General features: G+C 44.8%; 1 protein-coding gene across 5 annotated transcripts in view; it reads left to right on the forward strand.

Moving 5' to 3' along the window:
• The window catches only part of LOC122161492 (LIM domain containing preferred translocation partner in lipoma), a 320,970-nt gene that overhangs the window by 122,116 nt on the left and 176,360 nt on the right, over positions 1-22,494 (forward strand). For all 5 annotated transcript variants that reach the window (XM_042820970.1, XM_042820969.1, XM_042820974.1 and 2 more), the window contains exon 6: positions 17,077-17,186. In XM_042820970.1, the coding sequence (XP_042676904.1) occupies positions 17,077-17,186 (110 nt within the window). The remainder of the gene's footprint in view (positions 1-17,076; positions 17,187-22,494) is intronic.

A 22,494-nucleotide genomic window follows, 5' to 3' on the forward strand; every position in this document is an offset into this window, starting at 1 on the left:
AAGCAGCCCTGCAGGCGGAGAACTCAACTTCTGCAAAATGATTAATTCTCTATTGGCTTTTAGAACTGCTGTGCAATTAAACGCCTTGAAAACTGACTCCCTATTGCTTAGGCTTACCCTTATGTCTTGTCAGAGGTGAAAGCGTGGAGACCTGGTGTAGGATGAAGTGCAGTGTAGACCTTGAAACTCATGGTAAATGGTGCTTAATCTCAGCAATGGGCTCATCAAATGGCCTCATGTGACAAACAGATAAAATGTTCCTGATAACCACCCTTCACTGTCCTGGGACTGAGATTCTCATAGATCTTGATTTTGTGATTGACTCCTTGTGCTTTTTGACACCACTGTTTGCACTGATTTTTCGTGCTCCATTTGGGCACAAACCAAGCCACTTTGTAATTCCTTGTGTGGTGCCCAAGGGAAAGAAGGGCCTGAATTCATTCTGCAAGCATAGAAGGAAAATTGCATTGGGAGCTCAGGTTTGACACAGCTGTCTTATGTAAAAATGAATTTATACAGACGAGGGAAGGCATGAAAAAAGCATGACCCAGGTAAAATCACAGCTGGCCTGCATCTCCTCCACTGTCAACATGGATGTGAGACCACACAGTCGTAACAGGTAATGTATGAGGCGTTACAGGATGTTTGTCTCCTGCTTAATCCATTCAATGAGGCTCCTTATTCTTATGCTTTAAGTTTGGATTAAATTCATTTGATCCCGTTTTCCCTGCCAACAGTGGTCCTGCAGAATGTAAGCCTGTAATCCTCCTCTACAGCAGAAAAGGCTGTTGGATTTCTAATGTGGGAATGCTTGACTGACTTCTCCTAGCACATCAGCACTCAGCCTGCGTTTGTAGGAGCAAGACATGTCCCTTGGTAGGGGGAAATGACCCCCCAGCAGCAGGAGGTTGGAGTGGTGGGTCTCCAGCCATCATATCTCTAAGTTTTGTTGGGTTGCTCACTTCCCTCGTTAGGGACAAAAGTTTTTTAGAGGAAATGATTCGTTTGGCTGAGTCTGAAAACTCTGATATTTAAAATACTTCTCCAGGCCTGTAAACTGCCCTTGTTGGCCAGACAGAGAATACTTCAAACTTAGCAGCTGACCCAAGGCGAGAGCTGTGATGCATGATTACAGCTGAGCTCTTCTTCCCTACAATCACAGTCGGGCTTCTTAAATAACTGCTGAATTATTGCACTTCCCCTCTGTGTATTTGGTGCTTTCCTGATGCGTTCCTGAGACAAACTAATGGTGGGTCCATTTTCCTTATTATTCCTCCGATGGGAAGACTATCATCTTCTCGCTTCCCATGTGATGATAGTGCTTACTCTCAAGCTTGGCTGTGCCTGCTTGCATGTGTCTGAAAGTGCTCTTGCTAATTATCCTTTTTGCCCCATCAGGAATGCGTTATGTAACTGTGGTGGGGAAATAAATAAAAGAGAAAAATGGAGCAGCACGGTGACTATTTTGAGAGATGAGCTTTTGGCTTTGATCTTCCCCAGAGATATGGCATGTCCAGCATCTGTAAGTTGACCGACCGACATGGCACGGCATGGGTCTCCAGAGCAAGAATATTCCATTTTAAGAACCAGTGAGATAAGGCACGGACTGGTGTTTGGTGTATACCACCAACTGTTTGGAAGCTAAAGTGCTATGAATTCCACCTGTGAAACTGGAGGCGGAGGGAACACAAGTTAGAAAACCAGGGCCTAAAGGTCAGGGCCTAAAGGTCACATTTTGGCAGGCGAAAGCTCAGTTGTCAACACAAACATGGGTTTTCTGGAAGGGAATTGTGAGGCTCCATTTATTTAATGCCTGTGTACCTGCCCTAGTATGCTCAGTTCACACTGCATCCAGAGATGTTTTGCTACCAAATTTGCCCAGCAAAGCGGCTCTGATCTTAGCTGTCGAAGTCCCCCTTTCTCATTTATTTTCTCCTACTTTCTTGCTTTGCTTGGTGATGAAGGTTCCGGGAACTCGGTCTGTCACTGGGATGCAGCTTTCTCTTATAGCAGTTTTGGCTTTGTCATGCTCAGAGCATTGAAAGCTCTTTGAGAGGAGCCATAAAACTCATGAGGCATCAGAGACAGCAGAAAGATGCTTCTCATATAAATAAGCATTTAATTGCAAAACCTTTTGGCTACTTAGAAAAATGATTAGTCAAGTCTATTGGAAGGCAGAGAATGTGTATTTGTGGGGATGAGGGAAGGTTTGATCACCTCAAATTTCCTACCTTTTTGTTTTCTTCTCTAATGCAAATCGTAAATGATTAAAATGGGGGAGTGTTTTAAATAGGTTTCTGAAGAGATCTTGGAGCATTCTGTTGCTTCCCCTGTGTTAATTATTTTATGCAGGATAATTGCTGTTTGCAAATGGCTGATAAATAACAAAGCATTTCTTTGTGAGCCCCAAAATTTTAGCATGGTATTTGAGAACCCAGTCTTGTGTTTGTTTTATTGTCTCTTGCTGAGCAATGCTGCAGGTGACGTTTCACTCAGGCACTTGTGCAGCCCAGCTACTGCAAAGTTTGGTCAGCAATGGCTCCTCCGAGTGGTTTTCTGTAAATGCAGCTTGTCTTGGATCTTGTTTGTTATTTATGCACAAAGGCAAATTAACTGTAGCCAGATCCTTCTTGTCAAAGTTGTCCCAGTACAGCTGAAAAAAGGTACTGCCTGCAAGGGCACTTTCAGCTTTAGCCAGTTCCCGTTCTTATTGGGGTTAATCTGCGCTGGGACACGGATGTACTTCAGCTGTGGGTTTATCTCAGTGGGGGAAAAATTGTTTCAGAGCTGGCAAGTGGAGACCAGTGGCTAGTGATGTCTCAGTTGAAGCTGTGTGTTTGTAGCTTTTATGTGAGTAGCAACTGGAGTAAAGCTCTGAGCACTTATCGTCAGGCTTCCTAATGACTCAGATGAGAATGCCTCCTCCTCCTCGTTACTTGAGAGCCACTGGAGTTACAGAGACATCTTTAGCACCATTGTGTTCACAGAATCATTAAGGTGGGAAAAGACCTCTGAGACCATCCAGTCCTACTGTCCACCTTACACCAACAGGGCCTTTAACCCGTCTTCCTTAGTACCACATCTCCACAGTTCCTGAACACCTCCAGGGATGGTGACTACACCACATCCCAGGGCAGCCTGTGCCAATGCCTCACCACACCTTCTGAGAATAAATTTCTCCGAATATCCAAGCTGCTCCTCACTGAGCTTCTCAGATCTTGCAAGCAGTCGTAGTTACAATACATCTGCTAGTGTATTTACATCGGTCACATGGAATATACTTGATGCTGGGGCTTTAGGTGATAGCATTGAGCCCATTGGTGAAACCTGGTCTGTATCCCACCAGTTTGACACGTTCTTCATCAACACTGGGACTTGATGAACCATATGCATCTTCTCAGGCTTCACCGCCATGCTGCCTGCTGATGATCGTGTAGTCAATCTCCCCAAGAAGCTCTAAGTAAACAACCCTGTCTGGGATCAACAGATCATCTTTGTGGCATTTCTCGTCATCTAAACAGTAATTCATTAAACATTTAACAATTTTCTTTGCTGTGTAGATGAAAAAAAAGAGAGTTGGCACCTTCTTTTAAAGATTCTGTCTTTTGTATTGTTTGGTGGTTTTTGTTTTCTTCTGGAGTTTTTTTGTTTGGTTGGTTGGTTTTTGTTTTTTGTTTTGAAGGAAACCAAGTTGATAAACTGAAAGAAAACCATGTTATTACAGAAGTTTGAGTGCTTCTGAGAACGTTTAAAACAAGGATGACTAGAAATGACCTTTCCATCCTGGAGCGAACTTTGAGTGTGTTCTCCCTTTGGCATTTCTAATGATAGACTTTCCATCTGGTCTTTGCTTAAAAGCTAAGATGCAGCTTGAGTTTTTTCACATTAAAACTGTGCATACTCTAAAATTAATCCTCTTGATCATTTCACTTCAGGGAGGGAATGAAGAAAGACTGGGAATATGTGCTTATTTTTAGCAACTCCATTCAGGCCTTCTAGCAGCAGATTCCTATTGTCTGAAATGAAGTCATTTTTGTTTTAGGGAAACCCTGGATTCTCCTCTGCTTAGATTTGGAGTGATTATTCCTCTTGTAGGAGAATGTAAGAGAAATTGCAGAGATGGTTGGTACCCTGCTGGGGTGCATGGAGTAGGTCAGTGGTGGGGATTTGTGGTCCTGTTATCACCTCTGGTAGTGCTGTCATTTCTAGCAGGCAGATTCTTCAGTCCCAGTTTCCTTCCTGGAGGTTAAGACAATTGTTGTTGCTCTGGATGTTCTCCCTTCCTCCTTCTTTCTCCCAGCTTTTACTGCTGAGCATGACATTATTAGGTATGGGACATCCCTTTGGTCAGTCTGGGTCAGTGTCCTGGCTGTGTCTCTTCCAGCTCATCATGCATCCCCAGCTCCTCTCTGGCAGGGCAGCGTGAGAATCATAGTATTATTAAGGTTGGAAAAGACAACTAAGATAATCAGTTTCAGTCGTCAGCCCGTCACCACCATGCCCATTAACTCGTGTCCCTCAAGAAGCAGAAAGGCCTCTGGCTCTGTGCAAGCGCTGCTCTGCAACAGCTGAAACGTTGCTGTCTTATCAGTAGTATTCTCATCAAAAATCCAAAGCATGGGATCATATGAGCCGGCATGGAGAAAATTAACTCTATTCCAGTCCAAACCACGACACCCATACTGATTCTCCACAGCTGAATGTACAAGAGTGAAATCCCAGTAAATGAATGCTTTGAGGAAGAACTGGGGATCTCCAGGGATGGACCAGTGCAGCCATTCAGCCTCATTTCAGTAGAGGCTTTGGGGAAAGTAGGTAAACTGATCGTTTTGCCTAGCAAAGCATTTCAACAAGTGCCCAATTTGATACATGCTTTGTAAGGCCCCATGGGATGTCCCATTTAAGCCTGCAATCGAACCTATGTGCGTAGCTGAGTCTGTGCTGCATGTTAGCATGTGCAAGTGGAAAATTTCTCTGAGTCACGTGTAGGAACTTCAGACACCACATTTGTTCTTTTCATGCTCTGTAACTGGTTATTACTAAATGTGTTCTCTTTCTTTTTTTTTTTTCTTTTTCTTTTTTTCCCCTCCTTCACCCTTCTATTCAACAAAGTTCCTCAAAAATACACGTAAGTGGGAGATTACTGGTGAGACATCCATTCCTCAAGTGTTGTTCCAGTGGGAACAGCAGAAAGGAAGCCTATTAGCAAAGCCATTTTTCTACCAGAAATTTATAGGGAATGTGTGCAGAAAGCATGTTTTGTGAGATTCAGGAGGAGCAGAGGTTGTTTGGGGATCTTGGCAGAGAGATGCTGTGCTGAGGGGGTTTGGTGTTTTGCTGCAGGTACTTTGGTGACCAGAACTATTAAAACAATTGGAGGGAGAAAGGATGTTGCAAATAATGGAAGAGAACAATTCTGGCACACATAGCTTCCTTTTCTTAAAGCTGCTTTCCCCTTGAGGCAATATATCTTGCATCTTATGGGAAGGAAATCTTACAGTATAAAAGGAAGTCTGAACTGTTTACTCATTATTTTTGAAGCCTAGAAGTGTATTTCTTTTATGAAGAGATAATATAGGTCCTGTTCCCGTATTTTAGGGAAGCTTTTTGTTTAAGAACCTCCAGAAATAGAACTATGGGGATAGTTTCTTTAACATAATATTTGCATGTGACTTATGTTAATATTTCTGGAAGCCTGGGGGATGTAGGCTCAGCAAAGTGGAGGTGTTCAGAGGACAAAACAACCCGAGTTGGTGCCGTTAGCACGTACTGCTTGGCACATGGCACTGGAGGGCAGCTACGAGTTCATAGGGATGTCTTATCGCACAAAACTGTCTTACAATACCCTCTGTGTTGTGCTGAAATGCAGGGTCTGCACAGAAGTTTGCAACCTTTTCTCCCCTCTTCAGTGCTCGTCTGTCTTCCCATTCTCCTCGATTAAAATATAGGCATGGAGAGAAAAAGCGGTGGTGATTTCCTGTGAGTAGCACAAATGGTGAAGTGCAGATAGCTGCAGTGGGCATATCTGAGGAGGGATATTTTGTGCAAACCCCAGAGGAAAAGCAGCAAGCAAAAAAAAGGGGAAAAAACGAAGCAGTACAAATGCAACTGACTGCGTCACCCAGAATCCTTCAGAAGAATTTCTGCATTTTCTGCAGAGTACATAATTGAAGGAGAATTTTTGATAAAGACTAAATTGTGTACGGGCATGAAAAATTCAGCAGGGAATTTAAGCCATTTCCAAACCACATGAAACATTAAACATTTCACTCAAGAATAGCTTGAAGATGGCATGCATCATCCCAAGCTTTAAGCAGTCATCTGATTTTTTCTCTTGCAACTGTTAAATATATAGTAAAGGGGAGCCAAAGTAGATTTTATCTTCCTTCTCCTGATAAGTGCAGAACTGTTGCTTTGGAAATTTTGCCGGCTGGCCTCACGCACACCTTAGTTTTCCCATCTTGGCCAGGTGATCTTAGCTGCAACATTTCCAAAAGCTCGGGTAGATATCAGTGCTGAGATCGCAGCTTGCTGTTCTGTGCTGGTGCTCACATCCAGCCTCGGGCTCTCATGTGATGGCTCTCAAAGCAGCCATCTAAATCCACCGGAATTAAAGATTTTAATCAAGAGAGATGCTAATCACCATGACATGACGTGATATATATGTGACCTGATAAGGGTTTAGAGTAAATCCATTAGTTTCTTGCAAACAGGGAGCACTGTTTATTACACGCTCTTCAACAGCCACATCTAAACTTTGTCTAGATGTGGTATTGGATTTTACAGCCTTGTTATGTCAGTGTTTTCAAATTCATAATAGGTCTGTTCTGTAAATTAATATTGGCTGATTTCAGATCATTCTTACGTTGTTTTTGATTACTTCGCTTTTTTTTTTTTTACAGACCCAGTACCTAAATGTTCTATTTTCTCATTAAATAAGGTATTCTTCACTTGGGTGTCTTTCATCAAAGAAACCCAACTATGAGTATCTAATTCCTCTAGGACAGAGCTTTTGAAAGAACTGCATGAAACTGTAAGGCAGTCACTTTGGATGACTCTTCTCTTGCTCCCTGAGCACACATTCAAACAGTATATCCATTTTAATTGTTTTCTTCGATGTTATTAATTCTGGAGTGGGCATTTGGAATGAAGATCAGTCACCAATCTGAAAAAGAATGGATTTGTGCTTTCCTGCAGTAAGATTGGGATAGAAAGAAAATCATGAGAAATTCCTAACCTAACTCAATTTAATTCTTTGTCCAGAATTGTCCAAGTTGCAGCTTTGAGGGAAAACTGAACCTCAGAGTGGAGATTCCAGAAGTCCAGCCTTGAAGCTTGAGCAGTATGTTACTACAGTTTATCTTTTTTTTTTTCCCCACAACGTTTTCTACAAGAATACAATCTCTGGCCTTTCCAAGAAAACCACAATCTGTGCAGAAGATTTTAATTTTCTTCCACATTTTTCTCTTTAACAACATCCACAAATATTTCAGTAATTCATTTTCTGTAGCCTTGGTTATAGATAAAAGTTTTAACTCAAGCTGAAATTAATCTCGCCCGGGTGTCCCTCCGCCAGATAATGGACCCTGCTTTTGGTGTGTGTTGCACTGCATGGGCCCCTTTTTGGTTTCTGCTGTTTCCCTGGGCTGCTGCCAGACCCTAGGACTTGTTGTCTGGAAGGGAGGCACCTTATGCTCAGCACAGTCACAGCAAAACTGCTTGTGGAATTGACTGCTTTCTCAGAATGGTCAGAAGTTCAAATAACTACAATATCATGATCATCTTTGTAGGGAGTGTAAGATGAGAGATGTGTTTTCCCCAAAACCAGTACAGGTACTTACAAAGAGTAGAGCGGGTTAAGGGGATGCTTAGATTTTGTGGGCTATAGAAAACATAAACATCATTACTTAAAAAGTTAGCTCAGCAAGTTGTTTCCTAACTAGGGGTCTCTGTGCTGCCAGGAGACCAATGTAAGGGAAGCTCAGTTACTTTGCTGAATTATGCAAATTTTAAAGTAAAAAGTTTTAAAGTGAATTTTAAAGCATTTCTGGTTAGAATATGATGATAACTGCACAGGTGAATGTGTTTAATAATGAGGTACTGGTAAATGTTCACTGGTCAGGAAAGCTTGTGGATCAGTCTTGTAGGGTGAAGTTCACCTCAAAGAAGAGAGCCTGTATCATATTTTCCCTTCTGCTTTCCATGCTACTCAAAAGCACTGTAGAGAAGATGTAGAGCATCTCCTGATACCTCCATTATTTTTTGTTTTGTCGTAATCCCATTTCTCTTCTATGATCTTGCTAGATGTGTCAAGTTTACAGCACATAGGAGAAAAAGGAACCAAACTTCATCCACAAAGACCACTGCCACCATATGTAAATATATATGTGAACCTGTATGTATTTATATAGAAATACAAATCTATATTTAGATATGGAGATTTTGAGCATTAGTTACTTGGAAAGAAGAAAACGGAGAAGAATTCTGTTTGTCCAGCATTTGATTTTATCTTGAGTAATTTTCAAGGATTAAGGATGTAATTTTATATTCAAGCTTCGTGAACGAGAAAGAAGACTACAGCATGAAGAAAATCTGGATTCCCAATAGCTTCCCAATAGCATTGACTAATTGCAACAGAAGAAAGAAAGCAAGCCCGTGCTGTTCATATTGCTGGAAACAGTGACATATCTGATAAAGACACGTGTTCTGCTTTAGCCTGGAAGTGTGGATTTCTAAGAGCTACATACGGAGGGGAGGAGCTGCAGGAGCCAGTTTGGAAATCAGCTTACATTTTCTTGTCCAGTTAATCTATGAGAGCTGTATGTTCATGTTTCCACTGGGTGGTTCTGTTCCAATCTACCAAGGCAGCCAGCAGACTTGAGAAGAGGATGCCTTGCAGGAACGTGGACCCCACCATGGAACGAGATGCTCCAGCTGCAGCAAGGGTTTTGTTGTCTCTCTCCATTGCATGCTGGGCTGGCAGGATGGATCCAGGTCTTCCAGATGTTGTGCAGCATGGGCCACTGCTGGCTTTGACATTCAAGCCAAGGCAGCAGCACGTCATGTTTCCTCTGACTGTTCAGATTTCAATTTACCCTCAAAGTGGGAAAACAACAAACAACAAAACAATTAGAAGCAAAGATAAGTCTGAGATTGCTTAAAAACTGTTAGCTGTAACTTCCGAAGCTGGAGGAAGTCCTTTGGCAGTCAGGAGCTCTGGGAGGTCGTTTTTCTGATCTGTGCAGTGTTTTGTATGTCATCACTTGACGCAGGGAGGGCTTGGTTGGTGACAAGAAAGGGTGCTGTCCCCATCTTCCTTAGCTGCTTGTTCTGGAAGAAAGCTATGATGACCTATGGTGCTTTGTGACGAAAACCAAAATTTGTTTTAGTTGTACTGTGCCACAACAGGCAGAGAGAAAGCAATTTACATCCAGTGATGTAACTCATTTGTAGGACTCCTTCACAACAGCCTCCTTTAGTAAATAAAAGCCTGTGTCAACTCTCGTCAGGAGCTCTTAGCGATGAACAAATGAGTTTAACACCATAATCTAATAAACAAACATAACCATTTTCGGTTTTGTTCTGAGTAGTAGCACGCTTCTCTTGCTGAGCTGCTTCATGGTGTTTTTGTTCTTTGGAAGCAGAGGATGTGTATAGGAATGCAGTGTGATTCTCTTCTGAGGACGGGGTTTGCTCTTCTGACTTAGATGTCCTGACTTCCAGCATATTTCCAGTTGTTTGTGTTGAAATCTTTCCATCTCAGCAGGCTGCTTTCTGTCATTTTTAAAAATCATTTGGAACTATTTTTGCCCCTGTTTATTTGACCTGAGCAGCTGCAGCTCAAAGTGGGGTCTTATCATACTAATTGCTGCAGAGACCAAGTCAAACTTTGTTTCCTAATGCACTTGGTGGAGGGAAGGCAGAGGAAGGCTATGCATGCTCATGGCACTGTGAGGTTGATGTGTCTAAAATCCAGAATCTGTAGCAAAGTCTGGTGCTTAATCCTTCTCAATTAATTCTATGGCTATACTTCTTCTGTCTATTAGCATTTTCATAGAATCATAGAATTGTTAAGGTTGGAAAATCCACAAAGATCAAGTCCAACCTCAGTCTATCCCCATCATGCCCACTAACCGTGTCCCTCAGTGCCACATCTCCCAGGTTCTTCATCTCCAGGGGCAGTGGAGATGCCCTCCCTGGGCAGTCTGTGCAAGTGCCTCACCGCTCTTTTGGAGAAGATTTATTTCCTAATATCGAGCTCATTTGGAGCTCATTTTTTTCCAAAATTGAGCACAGTACTCCAGGTGCCATGGGCTGTTTCTTGCAGTGACTTGGTAAGCTTCAGCAAAGGATGGGTCTGTTTTCCTTGGAGCTGGTCTCTGATGCTAGGAGACCTCCACACAGATAGCATTGTGACAGGGATATCTGCTGGGTTTTGACAATGTCTGAGTGGGAGCAGAATGGTTCATTTGCATGGGCTTTGGAAGACGTGGGGTTGAGGTGAGCAAAATCTCTCTATTGCGGAACGGTTGGCATGAGACATTAGTTAAAATGCTTCATCACCACAATCATCCAGAAAAAACGAGTAGAAGAACCAAAATGCAGCCTTGTATAGATGTTAGATGTTACCGATACTTAGTGCTGCGTGCTGTAAGATCACTGTGTGTAGGATGTGGATGGAGGAATGCTAACTAGCTTTTTCCCAACTCTGTGGGCACTGGGAGCATAGAGGCTGTGGGCCATCAATCGCCTTTTGCTGGGCAGGGTTCACGGACAAGCCAAGGAAAAGCACAACCACATCAAATAAATGATGTTTTCACAATGGGCATCCAGCGTGGCAAAGCGGCTGAGGTTTTGCATAAGTTGGGGAACTGAGCCCTCGTTTCCTATTTGTGAACTAATTACCGCCTTTGTGGGTATTTGTGAGGGAGGTCAATGAGTTCTAATGTGAACCAGAGAAGGGGGGGATTTTCCCCACCGGTGATCTGAGCAGGGATGAAAGGGCAACATACAGAACACTAAAAACAGCACTTGAGCACCTGTTCATGCTAAATGAAGTTGCTTGATAAAAGGTGAATGGTTTGAAGGTTTGCTGTAGCATTCCAGCTCCATTCCTTGTATTGGCCATGTTAAGCTGAAACCTTCCAGGCAGTGCCCAGGGCTGCAACTCTGGTCCCATTGGAGGATGTGATGCTGATAAACCCTAGATACCTCTGAGACGTGGAAAAAACAGCTTTGGAGCTGCTGTCCCCACTCAGATCCAAACATCAGCATGGCCGTGTTTGGATCTCCACGCTGGCACTTGTCCATGCGCTCCTCTGTCCCCACCTGCAAGCTCTAGTGACTTTTTCTGGCTCCGGTGCGGCTGGAAGAAATCCAGAGCGATTCCAGCAGAGCTATTTTGGGTCTGAGTTCGTAGGAGGAATTGTACCTGGAGGTTTTGAGTTAATCGCACGGTCATTTTTCCTCTGTATATTTAAACACAGAAGTTAATTAACATTCGAAAGTTTCGCAGGCTGCTTCTTTTCATTATCTCAGCAAGCTGTAGCAAAGGGCTGCGTGACAGGAGGCTGATAGCCGCACTGAGGTGGTGCAGATGAGAGGAGTGCTGGGGATTTTTGGTTGTGGCTCATCCCGAGGGTTGGGCAGTTGGGTGATGGGATGGAGGTTGAGGTGAGGAACGTGAGCCGCTGCGGTACGCATAGCTGACTGACTTACCGTGTAGTAAACAAAATTAGCAGATGATTGTTGGCGTGTGTTTTTTGTTTTTTTTTTTTATTTAAAGAGAATATTTTAAGCAGGACTGCGATTCATAGCCCTGAACTGTAGGGGACTAATGTTCCTGTTCTCCAGCTGGGAGAAACTAATTCAACATCTTGTGTTGTAAACACTCACTCATTTTAACTGATTACACCTCCAATGTTCCTCAAATCACTAAAATTACTAATTGCTATTCCTTACACATCAGAGAGTGAATCCTGAATAATTAACCCCAAATAAAATTAGATGAATTGGCCCTTTTAATTAGAATCCCTGCTGCTGTTTGTTCTGAGCTTCCTTTTCTTACCGTTAAGAGACTTTTAGAATGATTAAAACTGTTTAAGACTTAAACAGCCAGTGACCTTTTAATACAATATAAATCCATAAAAGCAATATTTCAGCTTGCAGGTGGTGAAGTAAATTTTTAGTGCAACTACGTGACAGATTCAGTATTCGTTTTTTAATGCTGAGAGCAAGATTAGCTGGTGGGGGGTGTTTTTCTCTTCTTTTTCCCCCCCCTGCTTATTAATACAGCAAAAGTAGTTGAAGTGATAGAATTAGTGATGGGTAAGAAAGTGGTAGTTTGAAACAGAGCTTTGGATTGGCTTCATTTTAAGGATGGCCCATGAATGTGCTGTGTGTACAGGTCAGTTGTGTAGCTGGTGTGTCATGGCTTGGTCTGCACTGACGTGATATCACTGACCACCCATGACATGATCTCACAAAGGACCTGCTGGCACAAAGCATCATTTTAACTGTGATAGGTGTTAAATAAAGGTGTTACAGGAAAACTGTCATTATGGGCAATGTAACGAGTGAGAGGATGCAAAGTAGGTTACATGTTCATACCTGAGAGTCACCAGCCTACATTTAACTCTTGAGAAGTGTCGCTTTTGCACGATGAAATTTTAAGGAGCACTTTGGGATGTCAGTACACTGCAGGATTTTACAGTGGTTGTTGTGGGTGTGGGGAGGAATTCCAGGTGAGCTCAGTCAAAGGGATTTCAGCCCAGTGCTAGATGAATTAGGTTCTAAGTGTAAATGTTAATCATTTTACCATGGATCACCCACAGATTGCTACCGTTGGTTTTCTGCAGTAGAAGTTAAATACTTGACCAGGCAATGGAAAATGACTGTGTCTGCTCAGTGCTTTCCAGAAGGCAGTCTTTGGATCAGAAGAGAAACACGTCAGTGGGGGCTGCTCCATCGTTGTTTGTGCTCTGCTCTCTGACTCCAGGAGAGAGCTTGGTTTTTCAGGTGATTCAAACCAATTCTGAACTGTCCTCAGAGTCAGCAGTGATGATAAAGGGTTGTTTTCATTTGGAGGAAGAAAAATGAAAACCATCTGGGCAATCTTCTTCAGATGTCAGAGATCTGAGAGCACCAGTGTGAGCTCTGTTTTGTTGGTTGATAGATGTCATTAAGTTATTGTTTCAGTGAAAAATATGATGTTTTGCTATTCTGTGTTTCCGAGGGTTTTCCCCCCAATCAGTCTCTTCTTACTGAACATGTGAGATCATCTTCGTGTCTAGAAGTTTCAGAGCTGCAAATCTTGATGTCTAAACAACTGTGTCAGTCAAGGGGGGAAGCAATTATAGTGCTGCAATATATTTGCTGACTGGCAGATGCGTCTCCCTGAAAACAAAGACTTAAGGCAATGATGTCTGACAAAGACACACTCACAAAACCCCGTGTGCTGAGGCACTGAGAGGTTTGCCTTTGAGTGAGAAAGGTGCTTGCTGCATCGCACAGGGTGTTTTTCTCAGCTGGCACAGATACCCAGAGGGCATCAGGGAGACAGCAATAAAAGTCTATGAGTTTCCGTTCAGTCATGTGCTCACATAGTCTCTATTAAAGCTTTGAACAAATATTTTGTTCTATATTGTGATGGTGAAATTTTCCACGCAGACCAGCAGAGAGCCCCTTGCCCAGGGCCCCACATGATGGGTGCTGGAAGGGCTTGAGGATAGAAAGCAGTGATGCTCTGTGGGGACATAGGCTGTCAGGGGGAGATCTTATCCCTCTCCAACTCCCTGACAGGAGGTTGTGGCGAGGTGGGGGTCAGGCTCTTCTCCCAGGTAACAGCGATAGAATGAAAGGGATTGGCCTCAAGTTGTGCCAGGGGAGGTTCAGGTTGGATATTAGGGAAAATTTCTTCTGCAAAAGAGTGGCGGTGAACTGGCATAGGCTGCCCGGGGAGGTGGTGGGGTCACTCACCCTGGAGGTGTACAAGAACCATGGAGATGTGGCACTGAGGGATGTGGGCAGTATTGGTGGTAGGTAGATAGTTGACCTAGGTGATCCGTGAGGTCTCTTCCAACCTTAACGATTCTAGAGTTCTGTAACACCACTGAGATGGAGCATGAGCTTTCTTTAAAATTTTTCCTCCTTTCCTTCCTGAAATGAAGACCTGTTTCTTCCACATCATCTAACACTGCGCTGTTCAGGACACAAGTTTTATGGTCTTTGGATGCTTCTTTCTCTGCCTGAGGGAGATTCACAGTAATGCCAATAATAATACAGTAACAGCTTTCCCTCTTCAGTTGGAGAGAAGTTTCTCTTTGAGTTCAGTGAGTCCTATGGCTGCGTGTGGGAAAGAAGGGAGTGCAGTGGCAGGATAAATAACTGAAGCTGTGAGGGAGAAAAGTGCGTCTGTTCACAGAGGACCAGGAAAAGGCCAAACATCTGCAAGGTCCCCCCAGTTCATCACACATCTGCTTTCTACTCCCAAGCCTGAAACCTTCCCGGACGCCTTTTAGGGGAGCAGAGCCAGCCACTGGGCTGGGGTGCGGACAGCCAGCTGCCTCCTGCTCCAAGGAAAGAGTTGTCTTCCAAGCTCTGAAAAAGGGCTCTTCTCTTTGTTTCTGTCCTTTTGCTCTTTTTCTGAAAGATCTTGCCAATATTTTTTCCTTTGGGAGGAACAGCCCGTCCAAAGGGGCAAAATGATATTTGTTTTGAATTTGTTACAGCAGTTGTTGTTTTCCCTCTCAGCCTTCTGTTTACGCACAAACCCTGCCCTTTCCCCTGTCTCATCCCCTTTGCCCCATTCTCTACCTAGAGGGAATCTACCTATTTTGCTTTAGGATACTGAAGGGTTGTAATGAAGGAGCGTAGCTTGGCAGGGCTTGGCAGGAAGATGAATCTTTGGCTTTGGAGCTGGGGCTAGCAGATGAAACATCATCTGAAGTGTCTTCTAGGGGAAGTGCACATCCGCTGGAGTTGAATTTGTTTGCAAAATCACATTAGTTTGCTGAAGGTTCATTTTCAAAGCAAAGGAAAAAAGTTTACTTAGCATTCCAGCATCGCAGCATTTTTAGCATGAAACACTGAAGATAATCATTTCAAAATATTTATTCCTTTGTTTTTGCTCCGTATTGTATTTCATATGATTTGAAATAAAAGGCTGGATTAATTATAGAGCAAAAAGGAGATACTGCAGATGTCATTGTGCTTTTTTTTTTTTTTTGTAAATCGGCCTTGAACTCTATAATTTCACAAGCCAGTAGGTTTCATAGGGTTTTGTGTATTGGAGCAACATGGTTGTCTTAAATTAGTTTTCAATGTGTTGTTTTCAAACTGTCTTGGTGCATCTGTATTTAGGACAGTACTTTCTTAGGGATTCCAACGTTTTTGGTGTGGGTTGTTGTTCTTGCCATGCTCACTTAAAACTGGGAAGAAATTGATTTCCTGGGAAATAAGATCCCTGAAAGTTCTAGAGGGGGTTGGTGCCTTGTTGAGAGCTCATGCATTCGGGAGGTTTGAAATAGAACTGAAAAGCTTTCCAGGGCTGCAACCCGTCCTGCTTCCCATAGCAAAGAGCTGGAAGGTGCTGCTGATGCCCATGCCCTGTGAAGCTCAGCCCCACACATCCAACAACTCTTTTTGTCAGCCCTATCCAGAGCAGGGGGTTGGAAATGCTGCTTGGTTACTGGGGATGGTTCTGGGGATCCAACGGGAGGCAGGAAAATGCTGCATCAGGATGTAGAGGGTCAACAGGAAGCCGGTGTTTCCTCACAGAAAGGGTTAAAACCCTCCAAAAGCCACAACACCAAGACACATGAAATACCACATTTTGATGCACTTACCTTAAACTTCTATTGCAAATGTGCACAGGAGAACCTGCTGTAAACATCTCTGCTTGAAACATAAAGCTTTATGAGAAGGAATAAAAATATACCAAAGTGGTCCAAATTAGGAGTAGCTGCCTCGCCATGAGCCAAATCCAATGGTAATGGCAAGCTCCATCTTTGGGAGGTGCTTTCAGAGCCTGATGCCCTGCTTCCCATGCTGCTCTGAGGCTCTCAAGGAGAGGTCTTTCCTGGCTTCACAGTGTGCTGCTTTGTATTTGCATCTGCACTTTCAGAAGTTTAAGACAAAGCGAATTTATAGTGGAAATATTTTATACATCGGTCCCATGTGAAAGGCCTCCTCGGGGTTGAAAGAGATGGGTGCTTCTGAGTTTGCAGCTGGCCCACCACTTACTTGGCTCTTGTCACTGAGAAGAGCCTGTGAATTTCCCAGCAGTTTGTTATGTGAAGCTATGAGGTCCCTATAGGAAAGGGAAACTCAAAGAGCGTGGCTGCCTGCCAGCAGCAGAGATGCAGGAGGCGAGCTGAAGAACTTCATTTTTAAGCTGGCAAAACACAAAGGTCTCTCAGGCTCCATGACAGAAAAGAGGACATTGGCTCTCATGGCTCCAGCTGCTGTTAAACTAGTTGGAACTGTGCTTGGCTCTCCATGGCCAGCCCTCTGAGTGTCCTCTCCAGCAGGGAGTCCTTGCTTGCAGTCAGCATCTGGTAGTCTTAATGACCGAAAGTGCTGGTGTCAGAGGAGGGGAGTGAATTGGGTGGGATCCATTGCAGGATGGATCCTCTGAAGGACTCCACTGGATGTGGGGTATTCTTCGGTCCAAGTTCTTCAGCCACCTGCAGCAGCTTTAAATGAGATGTGAGCTTTGGTGTGTGGAGCTGCATGCTACTGCCTTCAGGAGATATGGCAAGTCACCTGTGGTCCTGCTGGGTTCTGAGAACCACTAAGTAATCTGCAAACATTACTGAGCCTTCAGAGCCATCTCCTGCAGCAGTGAGGGGTACAGCTGTAGGTAGTGGTCAAGCGAAGTGTTAACTGCCATAGAGGCAGAGCTGTGAGTATTGCACGAGCCCCTTCAGAACCCAGGCACCAAGGACCTGGTCCATCCCCCTTGCCCTCCTCTATGTACCAGCTTTCTCTCTGGGCAGTAGAAAGATGCTCTGAAATGATGTGGGAAAATGCTGGTGCTCTGTGATAAGCCAAAGTCCTCTTGATTCTCTCTCCTAGGAGACTTCCTTCCTCCACCTCCGCCTCCTGTTGATGACCTCGGGAATATCACATCACAAGGTGCCTTTCCCCCCCCGCCCCCTCTGGATGACGTTGCTTTCAATGTGCAGGTAAGAAGACAAGTATTTTATTGGGAGTGCAGAACTGATTCAGAAGGGTTGTTCAGAAGGAAATAAGCCTGTGGTAATAAAACAAGGTGGCAAAGTGCTGTGGTTTGAAACGACATGTCAGGAACAACCAAGTCAGCATTATCAAGTTCTGTTTCCCAAGTAGGGAATATTTCCATTCAAAACTTACTGGGCTATTAAAGGATTTTTCCCATCCGGCTTGAATTAGAAAACTAATTGCATTCTGCCCTTGTGATAGTAGATGGGAGTGAAACCTTCCCAGAATGAATTGTTTTTTGGAAGGACCATCTCCTTCCACTGACTGTGGAGAGACTTTAGGGCAGTCATCTGATCCTAAAAGTGCTTTGTTTAGATGCCTAAAATTAAGTGAAGCAAATAATCCCTGGCTTAGAGTACAGTGATGTCATTGGGACCCTGCTTTTGCTGGGTTGGATCTTCTAGATTGGCCTTGTGGATGAAAGCAAAACTTCTAAGATGCGATGGCGTGTGCTGTGTGGATGGGAAGGCTTGGACACCTCTGTGCAGACATCACAGGCTCACCTGGCGTGCTGGTCCTGCTGTGCTAGGTCAGGAAAGTTGTGTTCAGACCACAGAGACAGGTGGTCAGGGTGATCCAGGAGCAAGGAGTTGAGATCTTGTCACTGGTGACCAGAAGAGTTTAGTTTGTTAGCTGAGCAAAAAGAAGGCTATGGCTGCCAACCTAAAATATGTCTGGGGAACGAACACTGAGGAGGGAGGAGATCTATTTCACCTCTTGATGGAGGTGAGCCTGAGCGCAGGCAAGTGAACAGACACTGAACAGGGTCCAAGAGGCCGGACTTTGTTCCTGACACTGCAGAGTTGGTCCATCCATACTACGCCTCTGTAAAAAGAAAGCATGAGCTTCCTCTGATCTCTTGCCTGTAGCAAAGTTCAGATGCTACCACAGCTTTCCAAGCGTGTTCCTGCAATGGGTTCAGCATTGGAAGCATCCTTGGAGAAAGAAGGGGTTAAAGGCAATTATGATCCCCACTGCCAGGAAGGGCTGTGACCATCGGGATGTGAGCCATGTGAGAAGCATGGTTTTTGCCAGCCTTGGGGGAATGAAGCAATTCCCCAGCAAGTATTGCCATGTCTCTATCTCTCCAAGAAGTCCTTGGGGAGCCAGGCGCTGGGAAGTGGCTCTGCTGCCTCCCTGCTTCCCCAGGGCTTGCCACAGCCTGGGGGATTTTCAGAGAGGAAACCTAGCCATGTTCATCAAGAGAGGCACATGTCTGCTGATCCTGGTGCCTCATTCATCGGGCCGAAGATGTGCCTGAGGTGCACGGGGCTCTCATTGGAACTGGCATGTTGGTAGAACCAGCAGCTGGGCTGGCTCTGCCTGCTGAGCTCATGTAATTGCTATTTGTCACACCCTTTCTCTGTGACTTTGGGAAGCTGGAGCTGGAGCAGTGTTAGCAGCATTGAGTTTGGCAGGCGTTTGGTTAGAGCTGGATTCTTGTGCAGGATGGCCTGGTCAGGGGAAAGCAGGGCCTGGAGGTGCATCCCCGCATGCCACCACTTCCCAGAGTACTCTGCACAGCTAACACAGAGCCCCATCCTTCATCTGTGCTCACTCATCTTCTTTTTCCTTTTCCTTTTCTTTCAATCCTCAATGAAAGAGATTGTGAGCGTAAGTCAGTGCAAATCAGGATTTCCTACTGCAGGATCAGGTCCTTATCCTAAGAAGGGATGCTAGGGAGTTGGGGAGTAAAAGGGCAAATAATAGAAGCACAGAATCATTAAGGTTGGAAAAAACTCTAAGATCACCAAATCTAACCCATCCCCACCATGCCCACTGACCTCATCCCCCAGTGCCACATCTCCACTGTTTTTGAACACCTCCAGGGATGGTGACTCCCTCACCTCCCTGGTCAGCCTGTGCCAGTGCATCACCACTCTTTCTGAGAAAAATGTCTTCCTAATATCCAACCTGTGAAAACTGAGGGAGATGTCTGATGCCTGTGAGTACTGAACATGCCTGCAGGAGTTGCCCGGCTGATGGGGCAGGGTGAATGGTGGCCATTCTTGTTGGGCTTCCAGCCTTCAGATGCTCCCTCAGGACAGCTCAGCACAAAGGCAGCGCTCTCATGCATGTGTGCTGGACTGGGCTCCAACAAACTGAATCTAGTTCTACTCTCTGCCATCAAACCCCATCATCTCTGGGCTGCATTTTCTCTCTGTTGAATGCATGTGCCAGAGCCCCTGATCCAATGGCTAGGAGCAGGTCTGAGGAGTTTGCCCCCATGGCTCAATGTGAGATCTCCAAACATGCTACAGAGCTGGAAATGTGTCAGCCTTCCTACAACAGGACATCCTCTGGATGGCAGAAGGTTTCATTCCGATGAGAGTATATGAAAAATGTAAAATGTGGCTCCAGGTAAAACTTCTTACACTATGTGTTGAGGGCAGCAGCAGATATATGGTCAGTTTATTATCATTTCATGCACTGCTGTCTGACAGCTGAAAGCTGCACAGATTATTGCAATTTAAGTTGTAGCTTGTGGAGCAGCAGTTAAAATAATAATGCCCAGTTTTCGTAGGGCTGTTTATTTCTGGATCTGTGTTTGGATGGCAGAGCTGGCTGCTTAGGATTGGATCCAAAAAGGTACTTTAGTATCTGACTTTCCCTCTAGGTACCTGCACTGAGGTCTGAGCCATGAAATTCTTTTGCAATAGATCTGGCCTTTTCCTGTAATTTCTGTTTGTTCATCCAGATGCATCACGTTCCGACTGGCAGCAGGGCCAGGGAGAAAAGGGGAAGGAAATTTCAACTCTTTTCCTATTAACTGTAATGCTTCAGGAAAAAGAAAAAAAAAAAAGCTTAGTTTAAAAAGCAGCATGCTGTAGCTGGGGTCAGCTGTGTTGGGAAGTTCCCCTTCGGCCAAAGGCAGTGGTGATGGCAGGGGCTTGTTCCGAGGGCGCGGCGATGGTGTGTTTGACAAATAAGGACATAGCAGAGAGGCTTTTGCCACGTTGGCTTGTGCTCAGTTTAAAAGAAAAAAAAAATTCTGGACGGGAAGAAAAATGAAATCACTGTTTGTCAAAGGGAAATAGATAGATGTGGGAGGCAGGGAGATTTCTTTCTTCTTTTTGCCTTCTGCTCTCTAAAAAGGCACTCTGAGCAGGCTGGGGAAAGCACAGACGTGAGCAGCTCACACAAGCACCCAGATCTGCTCAGAGCGGGACCCTTGCTAAAAGCAGTGGCTCTTTGGGATGGGACCTGCACATGATGATGTGAGCAGCTGTTTCCTACCCTGCCTCCCCCTGAAGACCTCAGGCTGAGCCCAGCAGTGGGGGCTGCAGCTCCCTGTGAACCTCTGCTGGAACCCCCTAGCCGTCCTCACCCTCAGGTCCCACTCTTGGAGCAGCCACAGCTTTTGCAGCTAATTACCCCCAGGTGCCGTGTCTGCAGCACAGATCTGATGTTCATTTGGGACCTTAGTTGAAACCCAAGTAGAGATTGTGCTCAGCTCAGAGATTGCATCTCCCCCGACAGCCCCTGGCCGTTATCAGCATGTGTTTTATTGATGGGCCACAAAGCCCTTCACAAAAGAAGCACTGGTTTGTGCCTGATAAGGAAGCTGAAGCAGGGAAAGTGATGTGCCTGGGTCACCAGGCTGACCAGCATGGGCTGAGAATAGTGCCTCAGTCCCGTGTCCTGAGCAATTGTTGCCTGCCTCCTTGAGCAAGTGCTGCTGCTGCCTTTTCCAGGAAAACATTTTGGTGTTTTCAGTTTGGAGCATCTATTTTGAGAAGGCACTGGGGAAGGGAAGAGCATGGGGTGCTGCCTGGGATCTCCCATCTCCTGCTCTGCTGGGCTCTGCCTGTGGCAGGGCTCGCTTGAAATTGCCTTCCTCTGAATGCTTGGAGAAGCCAAAAAGACCAAAGAGAGCAGAAAGTGTGTTCAGCCTCCCTCTAGTGCTAGATTTTGTTAATCATCAGGTTTATGGGCCTGGGCTTAGGTGCTCGCTAGCAACGAGCATCCACGCTGCTGACAGCTGCTGTGCTCCTGCAAGGAGCGAGCGCTCTTGGAGCCCTGCAGATTGAGCCTCACTCTGTGTGCACAGCTTTCAGTTGCAGAGCTTGTGTCTGCAGGTTTCTGTGGCTCCTGAACTGATTTATTAAAATCCATGTGATAAGCAACTGCCTTTTATCTAAATTGAAGCCGTGTCCAACGGTATAAGTAAATTACCTGGTGATGTTAGCCCTCTTATTCAAACCTTGGCTTTTCAAGAATGCTTTTGATCTGTCTTCCTCCTCCTGCCATCCTCGTGTGTTTGAGGCACAGCAATGGGCTGCGTTCTGATCTGGGCTCAAGCAAATCACATGCGTATTCCCTGCATGGCTGAGTGCTCACAGTCTCCCTGCAGGCTGGTGTGTGTTTGTTCACTTACAGGGCTCTCTGGGCACGAAGGTAGGAAAATCAGCAATACAGCATCTGTATATGCTGAGGAATATCTGGGTATCTCATATACGTGCATATACAGATACACAGTAAGTATAAGAAATGCAGAATGAGCAGGGATGTAGAGCAGGCCTACATGTTACGGGGGAACAAGCACGCACATTTTATCCCCGCTGCTTTTTTATCCCTGTCTGTGGGTAGCGTGACCGGTAAATGCAGGATCACAAGCGCAGAGGAACACTGAGCATGTCTTTCAGTCTCCTCTTGATGCGGCCCATCTTATACGCATGTTTGTTTTACAGTGCCAAACCACATTCTATTTTAAATCTGTAATGAACCTCTGTTCCCATCTATGTAACTTTCCAATCCATACTCTTTTCAGAATAGACAAAGATGGTTATTATAAACCACAAATTTTACAGAAAGAGTAAACTGGAAAAGTTTTAATTGTGCAGTGTAAGCCTGCCATTCATCTTTCTGCCTGGCTATTAATATCTTGGCAGTGTTACGGTGCAAAACAGCCTTTAATAGCTAAAACTCTCAGCAAGGACTACAAAGGAAGCAAGAATCCAAACAGTTAACCGGTCTCATTATTTTCATCATGGTTATTACTGCGTTATTTGATGTATTTGTTCTGGTATTGTTTCATGTAGTAGCCGTGGGCTGAGTGTGCCAGGACCCGTGCTGCTGCACACTCGGAAGAGGGGCTGTGCTGGGCTGCGAGATGCTTCCAGAGAAGGAACAGAAGTGGCTTTTGGTCATGTGCCATACGGCGGGTGATGAGGTGTGGGAGCAGAAGAAAGCAGCAGCTAATACAGAGCACATGTAAATAAGAGCACAGGCCCATCTAAAAGGTTGTAATAG

The sequence above is a fragment of the Centrocercus urophasianus genome, unplaced genomic scaffold (genome assembly GCF_019232065.1).
Source record: "Centrocercus urophasianus isolate 14NV4802_14NV808 unplaced genomic scaffold, USGS_Curo_1.0 seq_19, whole genome shotgun sequence".
In the NCBI taxonomy this organism is placed as follows: domain Eukaryota; kingdom Metazoa; phylum Chordata; class Aves; order Galliformes; family Phasianidae; genus Centrocercus; species Centrocercus urophasianus.